Raw genomic sequence first — 16,316 nt, forward strand, 5'->3', positions numbered from 1 at the left:
CTGTTGCTGCAGCGTCTCTCACTTCTTGCCTGAACAAGTGGGGTCTTGGTGTACACACCACCTGTTCTTTCCCTTTTCCTGAAGTGTGATGTTTCCTGTAAACTAGATCGGATCCTTTTTCTCAGAGCCTTGCATGTTGATAAACAGGAAAGGATAAGGCCATCTGCTCAGAAACCGTCATTCTGGGTATGAGGCTGGATGACTTGGTTAATTTAGCTGTGTTTCTACAGCCTCCAGGATTGGATAGCTTGGTGTCAGGGCACGGATTATCCAAAATTAGCCAGCTCTTGCTGTCAGAGAGGGATCAGGGCAGCACTAAGAGGCACAGCAGCAGAGGCAACAAGCTGGGCGATTTTCCCTGGGCTCTGAGGAATATGGCTGCTCAGGCCTGGCTCCTCTACTTGCAACAAGCACCAGTTCTTAAAATAAAATTCACTTCCCAGTTAGGCACCCTGCTAGGGACACAGCTGTTGTGTGCACACAGACAACAGAAACCTTCCTCCTGTTTTTGCAAACCCTGGTGTGCGACACGAGAATAAATGTTTGTTGACCTAGGTTAAAGAAATGACCTGTTTGGTTTGGATGAGTTCTCTTTCCTAGACAGTCCCGATGCTGGAGAAAGGGCTACAGTATCTACAAGTGCCAAAGTCCCCAACATTTCAGAACAAAGGACTCCTGTTTTACTGTCTTTTCACGTAAGGAACCCAAGTTTTGAAAGAATCATTCTAATAATGACAGTTCTTAAGTAGTTTTAAACTAACAACCAAAGCTCGGGATGACTAACGTGATAACCAGCCAGTGTCACTGAACACAAAGAAAGCTTGAGGTTTTAGTTAACCCGTGCAGCTTTTCTGAGGGAAAAGAAACAATTTCTGTTGGGCTTTTGCAAATAATAAGTCCCAGGCCCCATAATTACCTTTGTGGATCTGACCCCGGGACGGATCACCCAATAAGCCAGGTACACAGAGGCTTACTTGTGCTTACTTATCTGTAGTGCAACACTTCACCTGGTTTTCACTGAAATTGTTCACTACAGATTAGTAAGTAAACACAAGTAACCCTGTGTATACCGTGCTTACAGGTTAACCCACTCCTGATCTGCCCCATAGGGGTTTGGAGAGGCTGGGTTGTGAATCAGTGGCCCATATGTTCAGCTCATAGAGAAAGGACAGCAGAGACAAGAAACTGGCGTCTAGAGCCTGCTCACATTGGGAAGCTTCAGCCACAGAAATACTCCTAAGTGCCTATCGTTCAGTAGTACAGAACACAGCTGAGGTTTATCATGTTTATTCATAACTGGACTGCTTGTTTTCCAGCACTCAGTGCACAGCACTTTGCAGAAAACCTCCCAGAGCGTGGGGATCTGGGCGATGGTCATGAACCATGCAAGAGGCCTCATGGAGTGAGGGAGGCTGAGGGCTTTCCCTGGGTCCTTCTGCTGAGAGGGAAGGAAGAGAAGCTGAGAGCATCACCATTGCTTAGTGTTTTCTCCTTTCTGTACTTCCTCCATGCCCTGTAAGAAAAGAAAAAGCAGCAGTGAACTGGGCAGCCAAGCAGTCCTGCATCCACGTACTGGCAGAGAACTCCAGAAAGTGGCTCTACCAAACATGGCGGGAGAAAGGCAGTTCTCAGTACATTTGATTATTCATTCACACATTTACTGAGCATTCACCACAGGCAAGGCACTGGAGTCCCAAAGATATAAAAATATGCTCCCTGCCAGCAAGAAGCTCATAGTCTAGTAGTGTTTTGGAGTGTGTGGTGTGTGTGTGTGTGTTTTAAAGCACACAACAAGTGTCACAAGAGAGGTACTAGTCAGTCAGTCAGGAGCAGTCACCTTGAAATGGAGGCATGAGGAAAGACTTCATCAAAGACAGTAGGCATTTGAGTTGGGCTTTGGAGAATGGGTGGAATTAAAGAGCTGTGGGAAAGAGCCTTCTAAGTGGGAGGAACAATGAGCCAGTGCTTGGAGTGGGTAAGAGCATGGGTAAATGGAGAAAGTATGAACGCTGGGAATAGGTATGTGGTTGGGAATATGGAGTAACGGTATGGCCAGATCATGGCGGGTCCTGAATGCCAGGCTGAGGAGTCAGGAGTGTCCTTTCCTACGACAGTAATTAAGAAACTTGGTGGCAGCAGCCCTGGAGCATGTATGAGAGCACAGGGGTCAGCACAGGAAGGCCGAGTGGGAGAGGCACAGGGGTCCGCGGGAAGGGCTGTGGTGCCCATGTACAGGCTGAACTAGCGCAGAGCTTGCTAACAAGCCAACTGTGGTGAGGACTTGCAGTTTCTACATTTCAGTGTAGAGCTGCTGAAACGAAGCTGTTTGTGCTGGGTGTGTAAGGCATACTACATTGTCAAGGAAATCCGTGGGTTGAGAGAATAAGGACATTATCAAGGGCAACTAAATTGCTGGCTGGGATCCTGACCTAGTTGGAAGAGACCCCAAGGAATTTTTAAGACAGTAAGATTGTAACACACAGAAAAGGCAAAACAAAACATTAGCCACCAAATGAGTCAGTTCATTAAAGGTCGGAGTCCCTATTCCCAGGGTCCCAGGGCTGCTACCAGGCTGAACAGTATCACAGTTCAGATGCTGCATTCCCTTTCCTGCTCCTGGTTCATCCAAGGGAAAAGGAAGTCTTACCTGTTTAGTCGTCATCATCATCATCCTCCGGGACAAAAATGTCATGCTCCTCAAGCAGAGCAGCAAAGTTCTTGCTAATGAGTGTCCCAACATAGAGGAAGGGGATCACAATGGAGAACACCCGGAGAAGGCCGAAGGACATCTGCAGGGGGTCAGAATGTGGCTGTGAGCTCCAGGGCCCACGCTGGCAGGACCACAGAAGACCTGGCCCTCTTGGTGCATTCCCTCCTGTGGACCCCAGACCCATCATAAGCAACTTGATTTTAAAGTCCTTGGCCAAATTCAGAGCAAGAAAAATAGAAGAGGAGCTGAAGTGATGGTTTTATGGCCATCGAAGTGGGTACCGAAAAAAAATGTAAAAAACACTCTAGACATCTAAGAATTAGGGCACAACTTGGTAATTCCTTACAGATAGCTACAGACAAATAGGTGAGGAGAAACTACTAAGAGGGTTGAAGGACTAGGCCAATAGAGTTTAGTTCTACTTGAAGATGATAAAATTCATGGAAAGAGATTCCAAGATGTACATGTACAGTGAAGGGGAAGTCTAAACAGTTCATTAAATAACAGCTTCCCTGATGCCTGAGAAATCTGATCTCCACCACATTAAAATTTAGGAACAGGTGTGTTTTGAAAAAGTGGGCATGTCTTTCCACTTGAAGACTAGCTATTTAAGTGGAAACCCTGATGGTGTAGTGGTTAAGTGCTATGGACACTAAGCAGAAGGCTGGCAGTTTGAACCCACCAGGTGTTCCTTGGAAACTCTATGTGGCAGTTCTACTCTGTCCTACAGGGTTGCTATGAGTTGGAATCGACTCTGCAGCAAAAGGTTTGGTTTTGGTTTTAGGAGTATCAGTAAATCTCATTAACATTTCATCTCTTGAATTTTCCTGCTACCTAGGCTTTTTCTGGAGCTCCCCCTCTCAAAAAAAAAACATCTTCAGCTGTGTGCCTTTTTATAAGGCAGCTAACTTCCTCAACATGGACCCTGCACCTTCTTGACTGAAACAACCCTGCAGCCACTTGTCTGTGTACGCCAGCTTAGGCCAGGTTAGCTTTAAAAGAATTTGTTTTTTAACTCCCACATAGCCCTAGAGTCAAACAGCAAACTTGTTTGGTGTAAGGGAATTTCCATTTTACATAGACACACCCAACGGTGGAGTGGGTGCTAAAGGTATGGATAGCATTCAATGTGGAAACGCATGGTACCCGGAGAGAAAGCACCAGGAAGAAATCCGGCTTCCACGACCTAACTCGGCTGCTAGCGTTGGGTACTGGCCTCTCCGCTGAGGCCCTTGAGTCTTCATGGGTCCTGATACTTCCCTACACACCTCTCGGGGTTGCAAATCACATGAATTAAACAATAGGTTCAAACTCAAAAAAGGCAAAAACCCGTCCGTCGTACACTTTATTTACAAAGTCCTTTCACAATTCATGATTTCATTCCATCAACTATGAAGTAGATAGGGCAGGGAGGCTACACGATCTGTATAATGGATTCATAAAGCCCGGTCTTTTGGCTGCAAAGGTAAAGGGCACCACACACCTTACCATAAACCGGGGGGGTGGGGGGGGGACGCCGCCATCGAGCTGATTCTGAGTCACAGCGACCCTACAGGACGGAGTAGAACTGCCCTACAGGGTTTCCAAGGCTGTAAAACTGCCACATCTTCGTCCAGCAAAACGGCAGTGGCTGGTGGGTTCCAACTGCCGACCTTTTGGTTAGTATCCGAGCGCTTTCACCACTGCTTCACTAGAGTTCCTTCGCCTTACCATAAGATAGTGCACAACACCGCCTTTCTCAACTGTGGCTCCCGATTTCCTATCCCCATCCACCCGGTCCAAAACCGCGTTCTAACCCGACCGTTTCTTCCCACCCGTCAAAATTATCCCTTGCACCGCCTTCCAATTTAAAGGGGTCGTATGATTGGCCTTTACTCCTGTCAATCAGCGACGACCCGCACACACTCCCCACAGCGATTGGCCTCGGCCCCTTCGCCCCGCCTCCAGGCAGAAACTCACTTTCACCGGTTTGGGCAAAATGGCGCCGCTGCGGGTTACGATGACTGACCTCGACGGTACTAGGCTCCGACCTGAGCCGCCTCGTACGGCGGAGACATCACCACCTTTCTTCAAGCTCGGCCCGCTCCGGAGAGCCCGGGATCGGACGGTGGCCAAAGCCAGCCAACGAGCCGCTCGGGACGCCATCTCCCAGCCCCGCCCCCAGCCCGGGCACTCGGACCCCACCGACCGGTCTCGGTGACGTCCTTGGGAAGAACAGCGACCTACAAGTCTCGCGAGGCTCTTGGGATCAGATGAGAATTCCACCCTTACACTTGCGCAGTGGACCTAGTTCCTGTTCCGATGGGAAAGAGGGGCCCGCCCGGCGTGGTGACGTCATGGGGAGGAGTCCGGTGTCCCGGCCCCGCCCCCACCCCGGTTCTGGTGGGCGGGGCCGCCAGACTGAGATCGTCCGGGTGGGGCTGTCTCATTTCTGTGCCTGCTCCCGCGCCTGCAACAGCCAGGGCTTGGCAGAGCAGGCTTCAGGTGATTGTTAGAGTAAACTTAAGGAACCGAAAGGAGTATGATAAAAAAAAGCTTTATTTAGTGTTTTAATTGTGTCAAAAGCGCTGCAACAATAGCAAAGATAACAAAGGCCTGTGGTGTCTGTGCAGCGGGCTGTGGGGCTGGGAAGGTGGCCCCTCTTCCTGGGAAACAAACCGGGCAGGAATGGGTCCTGGAGATAAGAGGTGCTGAGCCTCAGCCTCTCTGCCTACTTGGGCCTAGGTCAGGCTACCCAAGGGCACCAGTAAGGGAGGGAGAGGCTGGGAAGGGGCAGATTCTGTGTGTTTGGGGAGCAGTGTCTCTGACTAGGCTCTGCACCTTCTGATCCAGCCACTGCCATCCCCCTAGGGTTGGTCTGGCTTCTGGCTCTATAAGCCCAACCACTTTCCCACCCTGAACAACCAAAAAAAAATACTTGGCCCAGTGCTGGTGAGAGTGACAATGAGGAGTCTGGGCAGGTAAGCCCGGGGTGACAGCAGGACTGTGAAGGAGTTCCCAAATGTTTTCACTGGCACCTTAAGAAGCAGGAACACCTCTTTGGGAGCCCAGTCGGAAGTGAAGAGTTCAGCACACAACACCAGGAATCCTGTGTCCAAGCTCCTAGGATGTCCAGGACAGAGAACCAAAGCAACAGATGGCTTTCCTTGGGAAGCCACGCTGCCTCCTCACTTCTTTAGACTTCCCACTTGGCAGTTCCACCTCCAGAAGCTGGCTGCTGAGGATGGTGTACAGGAAGGGTTTCTGCTGACATAAAAGCTACCAGCCCCTGCAGGGGCAACGTCCAGCACCTTCTGTTGACAGGGCAGCCAGAGAGAGGATGGGGGCCCCAACACGTTCTTAGCAAATCCCCTGTTGGCTGGAGTCCCTCTCCCTCTGAAGTGCCTTACCCAGACTGAAGAATGGGCATCCCCTGCATGATCTTCCCATCACTCTCAGGAAGAACAGGGCCCCAGAAACCCCCATGACATAATGAACCCACTTTCTCTGGCAACGTCAGACCTCAAGCCAATACTGCAGACTACCTCTGGTATTTAAATGCACTCCAGACTTCCACACTGGAAATTGTGGCTACAGAATCTGGTGTGTGGGTGAAAGGTGGGGCAGCTTGTGGCCATGTAACATTTCGCGCTTCCTCCATGTCATTAATATCCTCGGAGAGAGGAGCAGTCTGGTGCAGAGTCAGGAGACCCCCTTTCCTCTTTGGGTCTCAGGAAATAGAGGAGTCGGAAGTAATGATTCTTAAGTACCCTCCTGGCACGAGTGTGTATCTGGAACCTGGAGAAGGCCTCAGCTGCAGGAAGGAGAGAAACCCCCAAAAAGCAACCTTGGAAAAGAATAAACATTCAACTCCCGAAAAAACCCAGGTGTCCTGACCAGCAGGACAGGCAGACCCTGAGGGGCCTGGGCTCAGGGCCTGTCCTTTTTTTCACACTCTGCCTGACCCCCCCGGGCCCTCTGCAGCCAACCCCGCCTCAGCTCCACAATCTCCTGGCCATACCAGTCATGCAGAGTGGAGAAGCAAGAGGTCTCAGGGGACACGGGGCTCTGTCCCCTGCCTAAGAGCAGGCTAGCAGGGCCCTGGAACTCCCACTCGGCCAAGGCCCACCCTGCTGGCCTGCTGCCCCCTTCCTCGGCCATGCCCACAGGGCTGCAGTCCTTGGAGGGGAAGTGACCATTCTCCAGCCCTGGAGAACAGAGGTCAGGAGCCTGGGGTTTATAGCGGCTGGTGCCAGTTTTCTGGGATGAGCGACGATGCAAAGCCAGGGTCTGACGGGCATCACGCAACTGGCCCTCCAGCTCACGCACCACCAGGCGCATGTAGCCAAAGCTTGCCCGTGACAGCGCCTTCACCCAGGCCTCCTGGGCCGCCGGCCCATCTGCAGCCAGCAGATGCGGCCGAACACCAGGGGCGTCGAAGCGGATGGCGAAGGCAAACTCCTCAGGCACGGGAGCCTCGGCCAGCTCCACTGTGCAGCCCTCCAGCACCACCAGGCTCAGCGGGGCCCGGCCCTCACGACTCTCGAAGGAGAACAGCAGGTTGCCCTTGAGGACAAACCAGCATCTTCGGCCAGCGCCACTGGGAGTGGGTGGGGTCCCTGGGCCCCCCCATGTGCGCAGGAAGCCTGTGTGGTCCGCCGGCGAGTCGCTCAGTGCATAGTGGGCCACACTCCTCTCGTTCAGCTTCATGGCTCCTGCAGGGGAGGCCCTTGAAGAACTGTGAGGCGAGAGAGGTGGCCACGGATCAGAGAGGGAGGCAGCTCCTGTGACCCTGTGGGGAAAAGCACACTGGCTCTGGAGGAGACCCTCTCCAACTCACTTGCTCTATGACCTGAGGTCTTAGTGTCTTCATCTGTGAAATGGGCTGATCTCTCCTGCCTTCTCTCACAAAGGGTTGTTGTGGGGTCATGCAAAACAACTGGACATCGAGGACTCAAGAGAAAGGGATAATGCGATTGTATCAGACCAGGAGACATGGCCAGGCTTTTTAAAATGCAAAGAAATGGAACCCCGCTGGGCTGACGTGGACCCCAAACTCAGAGACACAGTTGCACTTAAACCATCCCCTAATCTGGGGGTCCCTCAGCCCCAACCTTGAGGCCAACCTCCAGGGTTTCCGCGACCCCCTGGGCCCTTGCCAGTTCCTCAAGTGGGAATGGCACAGTTGTTCTTTAGTAAGAATCTTCAGCCTTCAGGGCAAGGTGGGGGCAGGGTGGGCCAGCCTCATTCCTCCATAATGTGGGGTTGGACTGGGCTGCTCTGTAAACAACTGTGGGTCTAACACAGGGCATGGCTGAATAGAACCAATCATAACCACTGAAAGTTGGTGCCCCCAAGGATCATAAATGGCACCTAATCCAACCGTGCCCCTTACTCATGGAAAACCGCAGCCTGGAGCAGGGATGGTGAACTGCCCAAGATCACAAGGCCGGTAGGAAGCCAAGCCTGGTCTCCAGATTCCCTCATACCTTCTGGGAAAGGTTGTGGCTGTGACTCACTTACTGGCAGAATTCGCTGAAGGAGGGCAGAAGCACCTTCTCTGGCCACACAGCTCAGCCCTTTGGCCACATGGTTCCTAGGGAGCCTGCAAAACAATTCTCAAACCCAGTCAACCCATCCTAAAGAACGAGAACTCCTACATATTCTTTGGGGCCCAGTGAAACCACCACCTCCTCTGGGAAGGCCTCCCTGACCCCCGATAACCCCCTCCCCTTCCAGGCCAGGCGTTTGCTTTTGCTGTGTGCTGTGGAGTCTATTGTCACTCAGAGTAGAACTCCCCCATAAGATTTCCTAGGCTGTAATCTTTATGGGAGCAGATCACCAGGTCTTTTCTCCCACAGAGCCGCTGGTGGGTTCAACCGACCTTCTGGTTAGCATTCGGGAGCTTAACCACTGCATCACCAGAGCTCCTTAGGACAGGTACGTACACCCTATTTAATGGAAGGAGCTGGGTCCCATTGTCTACACCTTTAGTTCCCTACCCCGTGAAGCTAGGTCAGATCCCTGAGTTAAGTGCCCTTATGGCTTCCACCACCCATTTGTCAGTTTGTCGTACTGTGGCGGCTTGCGTGTTGCTGTGATGCTGGAAGTTATGCTACCGGTATTTCAAATACCAGCAGGGTCACCCAGGGTGGACAGGTTTCAGCGGAGCTTCCGGACTAAGACAGACTAGGAAGAAGGACCTGACAATCTATTTCTAAAACATTTGGCCAATGAAAATCTTATGAATAGCAGCAGAACGTTGTCCAATATAATGCCAGAAGATGAGCCCCTCAGGTTGGAAGGCACTCAAAATATGACTGGGGAAGAGCTGTCTCTTCAAAGTAGAGTCGACCTTAATGACACGGATGGAGTAAAGCTTTCAGGACTTTCATTTGCTGAGACTTTCATTTGCTGATGTAGCATGACTCAGAATGAGAAGAAACAGCTGCAAACATCATTAATAATTGGAATGTGGAATGTCCAAAGTATGAATCTAGGAAAATTGGAAGTCATAAAAAATGGAATGCTTAAAGATAGATATCCTAGGTATTAGTGAGATGAAATGGACTAATATTGGCCATTTTGAATCAGACAGTCATATGGTCTACTATTCCAGGAATGATAAATTGAAGAGGAATGGCATCACATTCATTGTAAAAAAGAACATTTCAAGATCTATCCTGAAGTACAACATTGTCAGTGATAGGATAATATCCATACGCATACAAGAAAGACCAGTAATGCCACTATTAAACAAATTTATGCACCAATCACTAAGGCTAAAGATGAAGAAATTGAAGATTTTTACCAAATTCTAGTCTGAAATTGATCCAACACCCAATCAAGAGGCACTGATAATTACTAGTGATTGGAATCTGAAATTTGGAAACAAAGAAGAAGGATCAGTAGTTGGAAAATATGGCCTTGGGAAAAAAAAATTTTTTTTTTTTAATAGAAGTGACACTGGAGATCACATGATAGAATTTTGCAAGACCAACGACTTCTTCACTGCAAATACCTTTTTTCACCAACATGAATCGTAACTATACATGTGGACGTCGCCAGGTGGAATACACAGGAATCAAATCGACTACATCTGTGGAAAGAGATGATGGAGAAGCTCAATATCATCAGTCAAAATAAGGCCAGGGGCCGACTGTGGAACAGACCCTAAATTTCTCACATGAAAGTTCAAGGTGAAGCTAAAAAAAACTAGAACAAGTCCACAAGAGCCAAAATACAACTGTGAGTATATCCTACATGGATTTAGAGACCATCTCAAGAATAAATTTGACACATTGAATGCTAATGACAGAAGACCAGCAAGTTGTGGAATGACATCAAGGACATCATACACGAAGAAAGCAAAAGGTAATTAAAAATACAGGAAAGAACAACTGGACTAAACCAAAAGCAAAGAAGTTTCCTGAATAAACTGAATGCTTCGAAGGCCAGTGTAGCAGGGGCAGGGGTCTGGGGACCATGGTTTCAGGGGACATCTAAGTCAACTGGCATAATAAAATCTATTAAGAAAACATTCTGCATCCTACTTTGAAGAGTGGCATCTGGGGTCTTAAACGCTAGCAAGCAGCCATCTAAGATGCATCAATTGGTCTCAACCCACCTGGATCAAAGGAAAATGAACACCAAGGACACAGGTAATTACGAGCCCAAGAGACAGAAAGGGCCACATGAACCAGAGACTACATCATCCTGAGACCAGAAGAACTAGATGGTGCCCTGCTACAACCGATGACTGCCGTGACAGGGGACACAACAGAGAACCCCTGAGGGAGCAGGAGGGCAGTGGGATGCAGACCCCAAATTCTCATAAAAAGACCAGACTTAATGGTCTAACTGAGACTGGAAGGACCCCGGTGGTCATGGCCCCCAGACCTTCTGTTGGCCCAGGACAGGAACCATTCCCAAAGCCAACTCTTCAGACAGGGATTGGACTGGACAATGGGTTGGAGAGGGATGCTGGTGAGGAATGAGCTTCTTGGATCAGGTGGACACTTGAGACTATGTTGGCATCTCCTGCCTGGAGGGGAGATGAGAGGGTAGAGGGGGTTAGAAGCTGGCGAAATGGACACGAAAAGAGAGAGTGGAGAGAGCGGGCTGTCTTATTAGGGGGAGAGTAATTGGGAGTATGTAGCAAGGGGTGTATAAGTTTTTATGTGAGAGACTGACTTGATTTGTAAACTTTCACTTAAAGCACAATAAAAATTATATTTAAAAAAATACAGGAAAGAAAAGACCAAAATGGATGTCAGAAGAGATTCTGAAACTTGCTCTCGAACATTGAGTAGCTAAAGCAAATGGAAGAAATGATGAAGAAAAAAGGCCGAGCAGAAGATTTTAAAGGGCGGCTCCAGAAGACAAAGTATTACAGTAAAATGTGCAAAGACCTGGATTTAGAAAAGAAAAAGGAAGAACACGCTTGGTATTTCTCAAACTGGAAGAACTGAATAAAAAATTCAAGCCTCGAGTTGCAGTATTGAGGGATTCTATGGGCAAAATATTGAAAAATGCAGGAAGTATCAAAAGAAGATGGAAGGAATACACAGAGTAACTGTACCAAAAAGAATTGGTTGACATGCAACCATTTCAAGAGATAGCATATAATCAAGAACCAACAGTACTGAAAGAAGAAGTCCAAGTTGCACTAAACACATTGGCAAAAAACAAAGCTCTAGGAATTGATAGAATACCAATTGAGATGTTTCAACAAACAGAGGCAACTCTGGAAGTGTCACTTGTCTATGCCAAGAAATCTTGGAAGACAGCTACCTGGCCAACTGACTGAAAGAGATCCATATTTACCCCCATTCCCAGGAAAGGTGACCCAACAGTATGTGAAAATTATCAAACAATATCATTAATATCACACACAAGTAAAATTTTGCTGAAGATAATTAAAAACGGTTGCAGCAGTACATCGACAGGGAACCGCCAGAAAATCAAGCCAGATTCAGAAGAGGACGTAGAATGAGGTAATCATTGCTGATGTCAGATGGATGCTGGCTGAAAGCAGAAAACACCAGAAAGATGTTTACCTGTGTTAACTATGCAAAGGCATTCCACTGTGTGGATCGTAACAAATTATGGATAACATTGTGAAGAATGGGAATTCCAGAACACTTTATTGTGCTCATGAGGAGCCTATGCATACATCAAGGGGCAGTCAAACAGAACAAGGGGATACTGCGTGGTTTAAAGTCATGAAAGGTGTGCGTCAGGGTTGTATTCTTTCACCATACCTATTCAATCTGCATGCTGAGCAAATAATTCTAGAAGCTGGACTCTATGAAGAAGAACAGGGCATCAGGATTGGAGGAAGACTCATTAGCAACCCGTGTTATGCAGATGACACAACCCTGCTTGCTGAAAGTGAAGAGAGAGGACTTGAAGCACTTACTGATGAAGATCAAAGACCACAGCCTTCAGTATGGATTACACCTCAACATAGAGAAAAGAAAAATCCTCAGCCGGACCAATAAAGAGCATCACAATAAACAGAAAAGATTGAAGTTTTCAAAGATTTCATTTTACTCAGTCCTCAATCAGAACTCATGGAAATAGCAGTCAAGAAATCAAGCCATGCATTGCCTTGGGCAAATCGGCTGCAAAAAACCTCTTTTAAAAAAGCAAAAATGGGCTCAAACATAGCAAAGATGGTGAGGGTGGGGAAGGACTGGGCAGTGTTTGGTGCTATTGTACGTAGGGTCTCTAGAAGCCTGAACCGACTGGAGGGCACTCAACAACATGGTTTCCTTGCTTTTCCATCCAGCCCTTGTCATACATGTATTTGTGAGCTTCTGTTTAAGTTATGTGGTAAGAAGGGCAAGGAGCCCTTGTTGTGCTGTGGTTAAGGCCTCAGCTGCTAACGGAAAGACTAGCGGTTGGAACCCACCAGCTGCTTCTTTGGGGGAAAAACACGGCAGTCTGCTTCCATAAAGATATAGCCTGGGGAACCCTATGAGGCAGTTCTACTCAGTGCTGTAGGGTCGCTATGGGTCGGAATTGACTCCCCTGCAATGAGTTTTTTTTTGTTTTAACCAAAGGGGCCTCCCAGATCACCATATTTGGTGGCCCACCCAACAGCCCCCTCACACAGTTTTTACTCCCTTCCTCCCACAGTGATCTCATTTGCGTTGACAGCCGTCCCACCCTCCCTGAGTCCGTGTTCCATGAGGGCAGGACCCGCAGAGAGACCCCCAACACGCAGCACCACGCAGGCCGAGGGAGGCCCTCGGAAGTACGTGTAGAATTAGCTCGTAATACAAAGTTCCCCGCCCTCAAGGAGCCTACATTCCAGCGGGGGCTGTAAACAAGGAAAAATAAATAACCTAAAGGCTTGTAAATGATAAGGGCTACGGAGAAACAAGCAGGGGCCGGGATGGTCCGGGAAGGCCTCTCGGAGGAGGAGGAGCCCCTGATGTTCGCCAAAGCAGAGGCCTCGCCGGGGGAACAGGGCAGGGTCCAGGCCCGGAGCTGCCCCTGCCTCCCCCGCGCGTGCCTGCGGAGCCCCCTCCCGACGGCGGAGGGTGCGAGGCGGGCGGCCCACCCAGCGCAGCCTCGGGTACCGCCACCTTCCGGGATTCTGTTGTTGGAGGAGAGGCGGGCCGGGGCGTGGGGCCTCCCGGGCAGTGCCAGGGCGGGGAGACCCAGCCCGGCCGTCGCCCCCGGATTCCCCGTCCGCGCCGCAGGGCTGTCCCACCACGTCGCCGCGGACCACACCTTCCCGCGGCCGCCTCCTCCCGCAGCCCGCCGGGCCCGCTCTCACCTCCGCGCCGCCGCGCGCGCCAAAGCCCCGGGACGGCCCGCGGGGTGGGCTGCGGCCCCATCCCGGCGATGCAGGCTCGCGACCCCGCGTCTGCGCCCGCGCCGCCAACGTGGCCGCGAGAGCCGGGAGACCCGCCCGGGCGGCTCGGGTTACGGTCCCCGCCTCTCCCCGCCCAGGACTCACCAGGCCTCGGTTCCACGAAGCCGCCCCTCGCGGGAGGGAAACTGAGGTTGAGAGGGCGGGGACCTGCCTGAGCCCAGGGTTCCACACTGGGCAGCCCGTGAACCTCCGTCCCAGGCTCCCAGCCCACCGCCGGGAGAGCCCGAGTCTGCCCCTCTCCCTCCCTCCTCTGCGGTGATGGGAGGTCTCATCCCCGGGTGCCTCCTCCAGGCGGGCTCCTATCCAGCCCGCGAGGCCCCGCCGGGCAACCCCCGCCGAGCGTCCCAGCCTGCCGACCAAGCCCTACTCCTGGGCCTACTTGGGGTTGGCTAGATCTCGGCCTCTGAGGATTTTCTGCTTCTGCCACCTCCGCTGGCCTGCGAACCGCTCACAGCCCCCAGGGTTCTGCCAGGAACCCGGTCAGCGGCAGGAATGAACAAAAGAACACTAGAGGCTGGGGGTTTCCCGAAGGCTTTGGAAGCCGGTGAGCTCAGAACAGGTGCCCGGGAAACTTGTTGGTTCCCACCTCAGAGCCTTTGCCCTTAGCTGACCCTGCAGCCTGAGCAGCCCTCCTGGCGCAGTGGTTAAGTCGCTGGGCAGTTCAAACCCACCAGCCGCTCTGCAGGAGGAAGATGTGGCAGCTGGCTTCTGTAAAGATTACAGCTTCGAAAACCCTCTGGGGCAAATCTACTTCATTCTATAGGATCACTATGAGTTGGAATCAACTCCACAGCGACAGGTTGGTCCTGCAGCTTAGAACACTCCTTCTCCTGCCCCAACCCTTTGCAGGGCTCCTTTGCATCATTCAGGTCTCAGCTCGAATGTCCCCTCCTCAGGGAGGTGGTCCCAGACCATGCCACCCTAAAGTAGCCCACCCAAGTCTCTGTCACATTCCTGGGTTTTCCTTATAACACTAACCACTATGGGAGACTTTCCCACACTTATGTGTTGATTTTCTGTCTGTTGTCTCTCTCCCAGACTGAACTTTATTCAGTTTATCGACAATGTGGTTGTTATTGGGAGCCAGGGAGTCAATTCCTACTCATAGCAACCCCATGTGACAGAGTAGAACTGCCCCATAGGGTTTTCCTGGCTTCACTCTTTACTGGAGCAGGTGGTCAGGTCTTTCTCCTGCCTAACAGCTGAGTAAGTTTTAACCACCAACGTTTTGGTTTGTAGCCATGTGTTTAACCGTTTAGCCACCAAAAACAAACACACTGTCCTCTGGTTGATTCTGACTTATAGTGACCCTAAAGGGCAGAGCTTCCAAGGAGTGCCTGGTGAATTCGATCTGCTGACCTTTTGATAAGCAGTTGTAGCTCTTAACCACTACTCCAGCAGGGCTCCTTTAATAGACAGTGAACCACAATACATGTGTTCAAAGATGATAGTTGTTGTTAGTTGCCATCCAGTAGGCTCCAGCTCATGGTGACCTTCACTATAACAGAACAAAACATCGTCAAGTCCTGTGCCGTCTCCATGATCTTTGATATGTGGTAAGAAGGTGGTTAAGTAGTGTGGAAAAAATAAAGCAAAGCAAGGCAGATTTGGGAATTGTGAGGGTGGGGAGGTTGCAACTTGCAACAGAATGGTTAGGATAGGCCTCACTGAGAACACGACCTTCACATTTGACAAATACTTGAAGGAGATGAGGGAACCAGCCATGCTGATCTATCTGGAGGAAGAGCCTTCTAGTTGGAGGGAACAGCTTGTGCAAAGGCCCTGAGGCAGACGTATTGTATACCACTTGTATTTGACAAACTGCAAGGAGGCCAGTGTGGCTGGGAGGTGGTGAGGAGGGGTCAAGTTGTAGGGACAAGGTCAGAATGTGTGGGGTGGCCTTTTGTAAGGCTGTGAGGACTTTCACTTTTACCCCAGAGTAAGATGAACAGCTGTTGCAGCGTTTTTGAGCAAGGAGTGATCTGAGCTGTTACTTTTTAAAGGCTCACCCTGGCTGCTGTGAAAAGAATAAATGTAGGTGGGAGCAAGAGACCAGAGAGGAGGCCGTGGTCAAAATCCAGGTGAGATGTGGGAGCTGGGCTGAGGGTGGGAACAGGGAGAGTCATGCTCCCAGTAGCCGGGTTCAAGATCCATTTCAATGTAGAGAGCACAGGATTTACTGAGGGATGGATGCAGGGACGGATCACCCCGTAAGCAAGGCACTCATGGGCTTGGTTGTGTTTACTTACTATTCTGTAGTGCACAATTGCACCTGTTTTTCACCCCATCAAAGATGTGATGAAACTTATGTGAAACTGTACACTACAGATTAGTAATAAACACAAGTAATGGGGTGAAATTGTGGACTACAGATTAGTAAGTAAACACAAGTGAGCCTGTGCCAACCGTGCTTGCTGGTTAATCCGCCCCTGGATGGATGTACTGGTTGTGGGAAAGAGGAGGGAGGACGACTGCAAGGTTTCCCCTGAGCACCTGGAAGGACAGTTGCCATTAACTGAGACACAGAAGGTAGCAGGTGCTAACAGACAAAAACCCAGTTCATTGGTTTAGTGGCTTTTCATGTTTGAGATTGTCACTGGCCATCCAAGTGAAGATAAAAACCAAGTGAAGATACTCAGTATAAAGTGTTGGGCGGAAGTAGTTTCTTAATAAATATTTGATGAATGAAGGACAGAAGGAATATGCAGAGCCCCGGGGCCGGCAGTCCCTGGGCAGGTA

The 16,316-nt window shown here is 50.2% G+C and overlaps 2 protein-coding genes across 8 annotated transcripts; both read right to left on the bottom strand.

Moving 5' to 3' along the window:
- Positions 1-41: 41 nt before the first annotated feature.
- On the bottom strand, positions 42-4,935 carry SMDT1 (single-pass membrane protein with aspartate rich tail 1). The gene is made up of 3 exons (XM_003419731.4): positions 4,670-4,935; positions 2,648-2,789; positions 42-1,513 (listed from the first exon to the last, which is right to left on the bottom strand). The coding sequence occupies exons 1-2, from the start codon at positions 4,853-4,855 to the stop codon at positions 2,652-2,654; spliced, it is 324 nt and encodes a 107-aa protein (XP_003419779.1). The 5' UTR covers positions 4,856-4,935; the 3' UTR covers positions 42-1,513; positions 2,648-2,651.
- Positions 4,936-5,230: 295 nt separating this feature from the next.
- Positions 5,231-13,847, bottom strand: PHETA2 (PH domain containing endocytic trafficking adaptor 2). Of its 7 annotated transcripts, none has more exons than XM_064283429.1 (4): positions 13,662-13,847; positions 8,213-8,294; positions 7,530-7,642; positions 5,231-7,427 (listed from the first exon to the last, which is right to left on the bottom strand). In XM_064283429.1, exon 4 carries the CDS (start codon positions 7,397-7,399, stop codon positions 6,620-6,622), a length of 780 nt encoding a protein of 259 aa, XP_064139499.1. In that variant the 5' UTR covers positions 7,400-7,427; positions 7,530-7,642; positions 8,213-8,294; positions 13,662-13,847; the 3' UTR covers positions 5,231-6,619. The 7 variants fall into 7 exon arrangements, with proteins under 7 accessions (XP_064139499.1, XP_064139502.1, XP_064139503.1 ...); XM_064283432.1 differs by lacking the exon at positions 13,662-13,847 and adding an exon at positions 13,479-13,579; XM_064283433.1 differs by lacking the exon at positions 7,530-7,642.
- Positions 13,848-16,316: the final 2,469 nt, after the last annotated feature.

The sequence above is a fragment of the Loxodonta africana genome, chromosome 4, assembly GCF_030014295.1.
Source record: "Loxodonta africana isolate mLoxAfr1 chromosome 4, mLoxAfr1.hap2, whole genome shotgun sequence".
NCBI classification, from domain to species: domain Eukaryota; kingdom Metazoa; phylum Chordata; class Mammalia; order Proboscidea; family Elephantidae; genus Loxodonta; species Loxodonta africana.

Bases quoted from the DNA above. Each gene is read 5' to 3' on its own strand.
- PHETA2 (XM_064283433.1), bottom strand. From the start codon at position 7,399: ATGAAGCTGAACGAGAGGAGTGTGGCCCACTATGCACTGAGCGACTCG.
- SMDT1 (XM_003419731.4), bottom strand. From the start codon at position 4,855: ATGGCGTCCCGAGCGGCTCGTTGGCTGGCTTTGGCCACCGTCCGATCC. The intron at 2,790-4,669 runs GTGAGTTTCTGC...GACCCCCTGCAG, and splicing joins TTTTGCCCAAACCGGTGAAA to ATGTCCTTCGGCCTTCTCCG.